The following is a 12,298-nucleotide window of genomic DNA, read 5'->3' on the forward strand; positions in this document are numbered from 1 at the left end:
ACACTCTACCCATCGAAGACACTCTACCCATCGAAGACACTCTACCCATCAAAGACACTCTACCCATAGAACACAATCTACATATAGAAGACAATCTACATATAGAAGACACTCTACCTATAGAACACAATCTACATATAGAAGACAATCTACATATAGAAGACACTCTACCCATAGAAGACACTCAACCCATCAAAGACACTCTACCCATAGAACACAATCTACATATAGAAGACAATCTACATATAGAAGACACTCTACCCATAGAAGACACTCTACCCATAGAAGACACTCTACCTATAGAAGACACTCTACCCATAGAAGACACTCTACCCATAGAAGACGCTCTACCCATAGAAGACACTCTACCCATAGAAGACACTCTTCCCATCGAAGACACTCTACCCATAGAAGACACTCTACCCATCGAAGACACTCTACCCATAGAACACAATCTACATATAGAAGACAATCTACATATAGAAGACACTCTACCTATAGAAGACGCTCTACCCATAGAAGACACTCTACCCATAGAAGACACTCTACCTATAGAAGACACTCTACCCATCGAAGACACTCTACCCATAGAAGACACTCTACCTATAGAAGACACTCTACCCATAGAAGACACTCTACCTATAGAAGACACTCTACCCATCGAAGACACTCTACCCATAGAAGACACTCTACCTATAGAAGACACTCTACCTATAGAAGACACTCTACCTATAGAAGACACTCTACCCATAGAAGACACTCTTCCCATAGAAGACACTCTACCTATAGAAGACACTCTACCCATCGAAGACACTCTACCCATAGAAGACACTCTACCTATAGAAGACACTCTACCTATAGAAGACACTCTACCTATAGAAGACACTCTACCCATCGAAGACATTCTACCCATCGAAGACACTCTACCCATAGAAGACACTCTTCCCATTGAAGACACTCTACCCATAGAAGACACTCTACCCATAGAAGACACTCTACCCATCGAAGACACTCTACCCATCGAAGACACTCTACCCATCAAAGACACTCTACCCATAGAAGACACTCTACCCATCGAAGACACTCTACCCATAGAAGACACTCTTCCCATCGAAGACACTCTTCCCATTGAAGACACTCTACCCATAGAAGACACTCTTCCCATAGAAGACACTCTACCCATCGAAGACAGTCTACCCATAGAAGACACTCTACCCATCAAAGACACTCTACCCATAGAAGACACTTTACCCATCGAAGACACTCTACCCATAGAAGACACTCTTCCCATCGAAGACACTCTACCCATAGAAGACACTCTACCCATAGAAGACACTCTACCCATCGAAGACACTCTACCCATAGAAGACACTCTTCCCATAGAAGACACTCTACCCATAGAAGACACTCTACCCATCGAAGACACTCTACCCATAGAAGACACTCTTCCCATCGAAGACACTCTACCCATGGAAGACACTCTACCCATGGAAGACACTCTACCCATAGAAGACACTCTTCCCATAGAAGACACTCTACCCATAGAAGACACTCTACCTATAGAAGACACTCTACCCATCGAAGACACTCTACCCATAGAAGACACTCTACCCATAGAAGACACTCTACCCATAGAAGACACTCTTCCCATAGAATACACTCTACCCATAGAAGACACTCTTCCCATCGAAGACACTCTACCCATGGAAGACACTCTACCCATGGAAGACACTCTACCCATAGAAGACACTCTTCCCATAGAAGACACTCTACCCATAGAAGACACTCTACCCATCGAAGACACTCTTCCCATCGAAGACACTCTACCCATAGAAGACACTTTTCCCATAGAAGACACTCTACCCATAGAAGACACTCTTCCCATCAAAGACACTCTACCCATCGAAGACACTCTTCCCATCGAAGACACTCTACCCATAGAAGATACTCTTCCCATCGAAGACACTCTTCCCATCGAAGACACTCTTCTTATCGAAGACACTCTACCCATAGAAGACACTCTACCCATCGAAGACACTCTACCCATCGAAGACACTCTTCCCATCGAAGACACTCTACCCATCGAAGACACTCTACCCATAGAAGACACTCTACCCATCGAAGACACTCTTCCCATCGAAGACACTCTACCCATCGAAGACACTCTACCCATCGAAGACATTCTACCCATAGAAGACACTCTTCCCATAGAAAACACTCTACCCATAGAAGACACTCTTCCCATCGAAGACACTCTACCCATGGAAGACACTCTACCCATAGAAGACACTCTACCCATAGAAGACAGGTGGCAGTAGAAAGCACCCTCTCAGACAGAGAAAGTGGGGTGATATCAAACACATTGCCAACAGTAGAAACCTCTATTTGTTTACCATTCTTCTGTATCTGAAAGATGGATGAGATATCTTTAAGGTTTAAGTCTCTCTTTATTTGAGCTGAATGTACTGAGAGTGAGCACTCAAAGAGCATTGTACTCAGCTAGCTGGTATACAAGTCGAAAGAGAGAGAGAGTTGGATGAACTTGACTCAGTATAGAGCCTTGTTATTGCATAAGCTGATTTTATGTGAGTGAATGAATCCCTTATGGGATTTTTTTATTTCTATTTAACCTTTATTTTACCAGACAAGTCAGTTAAGAACAAATTCTTATTTACAATGACGGCCTAGGAACAGTGGGTTAACTGCCTTGCTAGATCTGGGATTCGATCTAGCAACCTTTCGGTTACAGGTCCAACTCTCTAACAGGCCCAACTCTCTAACCGGCCCAACTCTCTAACAGGCCCAACTCTCTAACAGGCCCAACTCTCTAACAGGCCCAACTCTCTAACCGGCCCAACTCTCTAACAGGCCCAACTCTCTAACAGGCCCAACTCTCTAACAGGCCCAACTCTCTAACAGGCCCAACTCTCTAACAGGCCCAACTCTCTAACCGGCCCAACTCTCTAACAGGCCCAACTCTCTAACAGGCCCAACTCTCTAACCGGCCCAACTCTCTAACAGGCCCAACTCTCTAACCGGCCCAACTCTCTAACCACTAGGCTACCTGCCGCCCCGGCAGCAATTGACAAATAAACAAACATTACAATAATTCACTATGATAATTGTGTTTTTCTCTGCAGGGCGCTCCGCATAAAGAGTGAAAAATAAATCAATACATAATAGTAAATAAGGTTATCCAGGCAATAATCACACCCATAGAGCAGTAAATTAAAAATAAGATATATAGAGATACATAGGTAGGTAGATAGATAGATCGATCGATCTATGGATTTCACATGACTGGGAATATAGATATGCATCTGTTGGTCACATATACCTTAAAAAAGAAAGGTAGGGGGCGTGGATCAGAAAACCAGTCAGTATCTGGTGTGACCACCATTTGCCTCATGCAGCGTGACACATCTCTTTCCCATAGAGTTGATCAGGCTGTTAATTGTTGCCTGTGGAATGTTGTCCCACTCCTCTTCAATGGCTGTGCGAAGTTGCTGGCTATTGACGGGAATTGGAACACGGTGTTGTACACGTCGATCCGGGAATTGGAACACGCTGTCGTACACGTCGATCCAGAGCATCCCAAATGATCCAGAGCATTCTCAATGATGACATGTCTGGTGAGTATGCAGGCCATGTAATTGTGTACATCGGGCCGTGCATTATCATGCTGAAACATGAGGTGATGGCGGCGGATGATGAATGGCATGACAAATTCCCTCAAACAATGTTGGAGGCGGCTTATGGTAGAGAAATTAACATTCAATTCTCTGGCAACATTCTCTGGTGGACATTCCTGCAGTCAGCATGGCAACAGCATGCTCCCTCAAAACTGCACATTTTAGAGTGGCCTTTTATTCTCCCCTGCACAAGGTGTCTAATGATCATGCTGTTTAATCAGCTTCTTGAAATGCCACACCTGTCAGGTGGGTGGATTATCTTGGCAAATGAGAAGTTCTTACTAACAGAGATGTAAACAAATTTGTGCACAACATTTGAGAGAAATAAGCTTTTTGTGTCTATGGAACATTTCTGGGATCTTTTACTTCAGCTCATATTCCAGGCTTTATCTAAATATTCTGCAAATGGAAATACATGTACATGTACAAAATGGGAAAAAAAAACATTTCAGTTTCTCGTCATCATTCAGCCACATAATGCCAGGGAATATCTGGTGTGCTTTCTGGAATAAGAACAAGTGTATATCGTGGTAGAAAGGAAAATAGAGGATAAAATGAGTTTCTTTCTCTATTTCTTAAAGGTCACAATAGTTACATAGTGTTTCCTCTTCCATTTCACCACAATACCGACATGTTTCAATACGCAGAGGCAATATCCCTGATCTTACCTGTTTCAATACGCAGAGTCAATATCCCTGATCTTACCTGTTTCAATACGCAGAGTCAATATCCCTGATCTTACCTGTTTCAATATGCAGAGGCAATATCCCTGATCTTACCTGTTTCAATACGCAGAGTCAATATCCCTGATCTTACCTGTTTCAATACGCAGAGTCAATATCCCTGATCTTACCTGTTTCAATACGCAGAGTCAATATCCCTGATCTTACCTGTTTCAATACGCAGAGTCAATATCCCTGATCTTACCTGTTTCAATACGCAGAGTCAATATCCCTGATCTTACCTGTTTCAATACGCAGAGTCAATATCCCTGATCTTACCTGTTTCAATACGCAGACGCAATATCCCTGATCTTACCTGTTTCAATACGCAGAGTCAATATCCCTGATCTTACCTGTTTCAATACGCAGAGTCAATATCCCTGATCTTACCTGTTTCAATATGCAGAGGCAATATCCCTGATCTTACCTGTTTCAATATGCAGACGCAATATCCCTGATCTTACCTGTTTCAATACGCAGACGCAATATCCCTGATCCTATCTGTTTCAATACGCAGACGCAATATCCCTGATCTTACCTGTTTCAATACGCAGACGCAATATCCCTGATCTTACCTGTTTCAATACGCAGACGCAATATCCCTGATCTTATCTGTTTCAATACGCAGAGGCAATATCCCTGATCTTACCTGTTTCAATACGCAGAGGCAATATCCCTGATCTTACCTGTTTCAATACGCAGACGCAATATCCCTGATCTTACCTGTTTCAATACACTGAGGCAATATCCCTGATCTTACCTGTTTCAATATGCTGAGGCAATATCCCTGATCTTACCTGTTTCAGTACGCAGAGGCAATATCCTTGATCTTACCTGTTTCAATACGCAGTGGCAATATCCTTGATCTTACCTGTTTCAATACGCAGTGGCAATATCCTTGATCTTACCCGTTTCAATACGCAGAGGCAATATCCTTGATCTTACCTGTTTCAATACGCAGAGGCAATATCCTTGATCTTACCTGTTTCAATACGCAGTGGCAATATCCTCTATCTTACCTTTTTCAATACGCAGAGGCAATATCCTTGATATTACCTGTTTCAATACGCAGAGGCAATATCCTTGATCTTACCTGTTTCAATACGCAGAGACAATATCCTTGATCTTACCTGTTTCAATACGCAGTGGCAATATCCTCTATCTTACCTGTTTCAATACGCAGTGGCAATATCCTTGCAATCTTTTGCTTTTAGGTAGGTTGTACATAATATATCTCTCACACACATTCACCCTTAACAAAAGGTTCTCCATTTGGGAGTTTTGATTAATCTCCTCCACCCATTTTTTCCATATAAAATGAGCAGTTGTTTTTGAATAGTGTCCATGTCGAAATGAATTTGGTTTTCGTAAAATCACAGTCAGACTGTTGAAAAGGCAGTTGCCCAGGCTCCCCCTATGGATAGATCCCATTGAAAGACATTGCTGGCTACTCTGGCAATTCGCATATCCAACTTTCTAGTCCAGTCTCACCATACACGCCTTTTCCATCTCACCTCACATAGTTCCCAGCCCATGTACCCAGGTATTGCCAGTATAGGTGCAAACTTGTGGATATCTAAAAAGTAACGTACCTGTTATTGACATGTTTTTGTATTTGACCTCTTAGCACCCCACACTCCTGCTGAATTGTCCAGAACAGGACACTGTCTGATACAGTCAGGAATATGTAGCGTAACCAGTATCTTTGAGTGGTTTTGTTTTTCCTAGAACTCCCCCAAGAGCTCTTTGAGTCGGCCAGGGCGGATGTTCCGTATAGAAAGGTCCTAAAAAAGACCCAAATATTTATAATTGCTAGTAAACTCAAGAATGTCCTCACCAAAGCAAAACTTCTCTCTCTTAGTACCTGTGTGTGTGTGTGTGCCATATTCTCAGTGTAACAGCACAAATTACTGAGCTCCGTAAAACAATGCAAGCATTAAACAATTGGCCCAATCACAATGAGCCTACAGTTCCTCATCCAACAATTTGCATATATAGTGTTTTTTCTTCGATAAACAAACAGTCTGCCAAACAATTCAGGAAAATTTACATTCTCCTTCTGACAACAGAAGACAAGAAATGAGTTGTGTCTCCTGTGAATGACAATGCTTTTCTTTAGAACATTTAACTCTGTGTTACAGTAGATAGAAAATAGGATATAACAGAATGTAGTTGGAGAGGTAGAGAGAGAGTCTGTTTTAGGGAATAACAGTACAATATATTGTTCTTGTCTATCAGAGATAAAGAAAGAGAGATTGCTCTGAGTGAAAGGGTCTGAAAACACGCTAGCTGAATGTGATGGCGAACGTGTGAGTGAAAGGGTCTGACAACACGCTAGCTGAATGTGATGGCGAACGTGTGAGTGAAAGGGTCTGACAACACGCTAGCTGAATGTGATGGCGAACGTGTGAGTGAAAGGGTCTGACAACACGCTAGCTGAATGTGATGGTGAACGTGTGAGTGAAAGGGTCTGACAACACGCTAGCTGAATGTGATGGTGAACGTGTGAGTGAAAGGGTCTGACAACACGCTAGCTGAATGTGATGGTGAACGTGTGACTGAAAGTTTTTGTAAACGTGTTGATTTGAGAAAATGAACAGTACATGTAGTGTTGAGCCGAGGACTGATGGAGCGTCCCATGTCTCTCTCTTTTCTTACACATCTCGCTCTCTCTTTCTGTCTCACACACACACACCTATCCCCCTGCCTGTTAACTAACTCACCCTCTCCCCATCCCGCTTTCTCCAGTTCTAATCTGATGCCGAGGCTGAAGGAGTCTCGCAGCCACGAGTCGTTGCTCAGCCCCAGTAGTGCTGTGGAGGCCGTGGACCTCAGCATGGAGGACGAGGTGCTCATCAAACCTGTTCACAGCTCCATCCTCGGACAGGACTACTGCTTCCAGGTGAGGAGGAGCACAGACATAGAAAGGCATGCACACACGCACAGACACACACACACAGACGTACATTAAAGAGATACTTTGATCATATGCTACCGTACCTGTAGACTTCTAGTCATTGCGCTAACACTAGTTAGCATCGCAAAACTACCTCTAATTTCCTTCATACTACACACAGAGACATACAAATAGTATCCATGAGTTTATCTGACTCTGGGAAAGTATAAAATTGCAAAAATCTCACAGTATCCTTTTAAGCGCTCGAACATACACACAAGCGAACGCACACACACAAGCGAACGCACACACACAAGCAAACACACACACAGGCACTCACAGCATCTAGGCCAACTACTACGTTTACAGTTTTACATTCAGCAGACTGGCTTGCCTGGTTAAATAAAGGTACAATTTTTATTTTCAACAATTATCCAGAGCGACTTACAGGAGCAATTAGGGTAAAGTACCTAGCTCAAGGGCACATTGACAGACATTCACTTCAACATTCACCCACACAAGACACCTGGCAAGGCCCTCTTCATTAAGAGCACCCTCTCACATCCACACACACCACAGGAGCACTGCCTTGAGGTGAGCAGCAGTAACCATACACACACACAGCAGGACCCTGGCTCTCAAACGAGCCCTGCTGGCAGTAGACACAGTGCTGAGAGGAGAGGAGAGTGACTAAGCACTCTTTGAGCTCTTTCTGTGAGCAGGTTGAGAGGTAAAAATAACCAGCCACTCTCTACCATGGACTGAAGAGACTTTCACTTATCGCTATCACTCTCATCGCACGACTCTCTCTTTCTCTTGCTCTCATATCCTCTCTCTTGTATCCATCTGTCTTCCTCTCTTTTTATTTATTTATCTCTCTCTCATGTCCAACCACTACCGAGTGCTTTACCCAATTGCATTATTCAATGATTCCTCATTCAGCTCCATCAACCCTCTGTCAGACACCTTATCTCTCAAAACAATGTGTGTGTGTAGTCTAATATTCATATATCAAGATACATTGATTGTACGATAGTAGTGTGTTTCCTCTTTTTAGTCTGTGTATATCTTGTATCCTGCATCGGTTGGACAGTGGGACAGTGGTCACAGTGTTGTGTTTCTCTGGGTTTCAGGTCACCACCTCAACAGGAAGTAAATGTTTCTCCTGTCGATCTTCATCAGAGAGGGACAAGTGGATGGAGAACCTGAGGAGAGCCGTCCACCCCAACAAGGTGAGACCAGGGGTCTGAGGTCTAACGGTACAGAACGTTGGCGATAGAAATTCAACGATCAGTGTATTGGATTGATGCCAATCTTCTAGTTCAAGTACAAAGACAGAAACAGAGGCCGTCTGGATTCCGATTCCATCACTCATCTTAACTCAACAAGGGGCCCAGGGAAGATAGCAAGTGACCTGATTGGAACAGAGCAGTTGAGTCAGACACTTAGACAGACAGAGAGTTAAATCATCCACACTGTCTGGTATTGTACTGTACATCTGCAGTGGTAGCACCCCTAGAGAGCCAGAGACACAGAGCCATGGGAGAACACAATCAGAACAGTCACCAGACTTCCAAACAGAGGACCCAACACTTTTCCTTTAATCACAACAGCGCAGCAAGACGGCAGGCGAGCGGCTAACATATGGCTCCCTGCATCAAGCCAAGAAATAATGCAAATCTGACAGCGCTCTCCCGCCTTACTCTATTATTATTTAACAAACTACTTTTTAATTTGAACTTTAAAGAAGTTTACCCAAAATCCAGAAACTCTCAAGTGATTCCATATCTTAAAACTAGTTCAGTGGAGTTTTCCCTCTCCCCTTCTCTCTCCCTGTAGTGCTGTACTGAAACATCGGCAAAAATAGGTCACGTGACTCCTGACGTCCTGGATGGAGGCCTCGCTCTGCTCTGTTGCCAATGAATTCATGATTCAGAAATCCGCGAAGTGTGGACAAATTCGTTATTTTATTATTTTATTTTTGTCAGAAGTACTATCAGTTTTAAGTCACGAAATGTGTACTTTTCAACCTAAAATATAAGCGATTATTTTATGTAGCTGACTGCCATAGTAACGGAGATGGGTAACAACCGTGCATGTGCTCCCTCGTGGGGGAGACCCTCCTACGTAGAAACTTCACGATATGTTATAAGGAGCTTGATGTCACAGATTTTCCTGGGTGGGGGGGATGGTACAATAATTACATTATAGCAATTATACACTGGAATGGTAGATGTGCAGAAGACGAATGTGCAAGTAGAGATACTGGGGTGCAAAGGAGCAAGATGAATAAATAAATATAGTATGGGGATTAGGTAGTTGGATGGGCTGTTTACAGATGGGCTATGTACAGGTGCAGTGATCTGTGAGCTGCTCTGACAGCTGGTGCTTAAAGCTAGTGAGTGAGATATGAGTCTCCAGCTTCAGTGATTTTTGCAGTTCCAGTAGTTCCAGTCATTGGCAGAAGAGAACTGGGAGGAAAGGCGGCCAAAGGAGGAATTGGCTTTGGGGGTGACCAGTGAGATATATCTGCTGGAGCGCGTGCTCTGGGTGGGTGCTGCTATGGTGACCAGTGAGCTGAGATAAGGCGGGGCTTTACCTAGCAGAGACTTGTAGATGACCTGGAGCAAGTGGGTTTGGCGACGAGTATGAAGTGAGGGCCAGCCAACGAGAGCATACAGGTCACAGTGGTGGGTAGTATATGGGGCTTTGGTGACAAAACGGATGGCACTGTGATAGACTGCATCCAATTTGTTGAGTAGTGTGTTGGAGGCTATTTTATAAATGACATCGCAGAAGTCGAGGATCGGTAGGATGGTCAGTTTTACGAGGGTATGTTTGGCAGCATGAGTGAAGGATGCTTTGTTGCGAAATTGGAAGCAGATTCTAGATTTCATTTTGGATTGGAGATGCTTAATGTGAGTCTGGAAGGAGAGTTTACAGTCTAGCCAGACACATAGGTATTTGTAGTTGTCCACATATTCTAAGTCAGAACCATCCAGAATCACTGGAGTGGCGAGCAGGTGCGGGCAGTGATCGGTTGTTGAGCATGCATTCAGTTTTACTTGCATTTAAGAGCAGTTGGAGGCCACGGAAAGACAGCTGTACGGCATTGAAGGCCGTCTGGAGGTTAGTTAACACAGTGTCCAAAGAAGGGCCAGAAGTATACAGAATGGTGTCGTCTGCGTAAAGGTGGATCAGAGAATCACCAGCAGCAAGAGCGACATCATTGATGTACACAGAGAAGAGAGTCGGCCCGAGAATTTAACCCTGTGGCACCCCCATAGAGACTGCCAGTAGTCCGGACAACAGGCCCTCCGATTTGACACACTGAACTCTATCAGAGAAGTAGTTGGTGAACCAGACGAGGCAGTCATTTGAGAAACCAAGGCTGTTGAGTCTGCCAATAAGAATGTGGTGATTAACAGAGTCAAAAGCCTTGGCCAGGTCGATGAATTCGGCAGCACAGTAATGTCTCTTATCGATGGCAGTTATGATATCGTTTAGGACCTTGAGCGTGGCTGAGGTGCAACTATGGCCGGCTCTGAAACCGGATTGCATAGCGGAGAAGGTACGGTGGGGTATAGGTCTGTAGCAGTTAGGGCATAGATTGTCTCCCCCTTTGAAGAGGGGGATTACCGCGGCAGCTTTCCAATCTTTGGGAATCTCAGACGATACGAAAGAGAGGTTGAACAGGCTAGTAATAGGGGTTGCAACAATTTCGGCAGATCATTTTAAAAAGTGAGTCTCCAGATTGTCTAACCCGGCTGATTTGTAGGGGTACAGATTTTGCAGCTCTTTCAGGACATCAGCTATCTGGATTTTGGTGAAGGAGAAATGGGGGAGGCTTGGGCGAGTTGCTGTGTGGAGTGCAGGGCTGTTGACTGGGGTAGAGGTAGCCAGGTGGAAATATTGTCTCTAGCTGTAGAATATTGAAATTCTCAATTATAGTGGATTTATCGGTGGTGACAGTGTTTCCTAGCCTCAGTGCAGTGGGCCGCTGGGAGGAGGTGCTCTTATTCTCCATGGACTTTACAGTGTCCCAGAACTTTTTTGAGTTTGTGCTACAGGATGCAAATTTCTGCTTGAAAAATATAGCCTTAGCTTTCCTAACTGCCTGTGTATATTGGTTCCTAACTTCCCTGAAAAGTTGCATATCACGGCAGCTATTCGATGCTAATGCAGAACGCCACAGGATGTTTTTGTGCTGGTCAAGGGCAGTCAGGTCTGGAGAGAACCACGGGCTATATCTGTTCCTGGTTCAACATTTTTTGAAAAGGGCATACTAATTTAAGATGTGAGGAAGTCACTTTTAAAGAATGACCAGGCATCCTCTACTGACGGGATGAGGTCAATATCCTTCCAGGATACCCATGCCAGGTCGATTTAGAAAGGCCTGCTCGCTGGAGTGTTTTAGGGAGCGTTTGACAGTGATGAGGGGTGGTCGCTGAAATCTTTGTTGAAAACAGCAGAGGTATATTTGGAGGGCAAGTTGATTAGGATGATATCTATGGGGGTGGGTACTTTTTAAAAGTAGAAGCTTGAATTGCTTGGGTACTGACCTGGATAGTAAGATAGAACCCTCAGGCTATCTCTGCAGTAGATTGCAACACCGCCCCCTTTGGCAGTTCTATCTTGTCAGAAAATTTTATAGTTAGGGATGGAAATGTCAGGGTTTTTGGTGGTCTCCCTGAGTCAGGATTCAGACACAGCTAGGACATCCGGAATGGCAGAGTGTGCTAGGGCAGTGAATAAAACAAACTTAGGGAGGAGGCTTCTAATGTTAACATGCATGAAACCAAGGCTTTTACGGTTACAGAAGTCAACAAATGATAGCGCCTGGGGAATGTGAGTGGAGGTAGGCATTGCAGGGCCTGGATTAACCTCCACAACACCAGAGGAACAGAGGAGGAGTAGGATAAGGGTACGGCTAAAGTAACTGGTCATTTAGTACATTCAGAACAGAGAGTAAAAGGAGCAAATTTCTG

The 12,298-nt window shown here is 44.0% G+C and overlaps 1 protein-coding gene across 7 annotated transcripts in view; it reads left to right on the forward strand.

Moving 5' to 3' along the window:
- LOC110522816 (disabled homolog 2-interacting protein) overlaps positions 1-12,298 on the forward strand; it is a 251,182-nt gene that overhangs the window by 179,317 nt on the left and 59,567 nt on the right. For all 7 annotated transcript variants that reach the window (XM_036977016.1, XM_036977020.1, XM_036977017.1 and 4 more), the window contains 2 exons: positions 7,163-7,316; positions 8,444-8,542. In XM_036977016.1, the coding sequence (XP_036832911.1) occupies positions 7,163-7,316; positions 8,444-8,542 (253 nt within the window). The remainder of the gene's footprint in view (positions 1-7,162; positions 7,317-8,443; positions 8,543-12,298) is intronic.

This window comes from Oncorhynchus mykiss, chromosome 5 (genome assembly GCF_013265735.2).
Source record: "Oncorhynchus mykiss isolate Arlee chromosome 5, USDA_OmykA_1.1, whole genome shotgun sequence".
NCBI classification, from domain to species: Eukaryota; Metazoa; Chordata; class Actinopteri; order Salmoniformes; family Salmonidae; genus Oncorhynchus; species Oncorhynchus mykiss.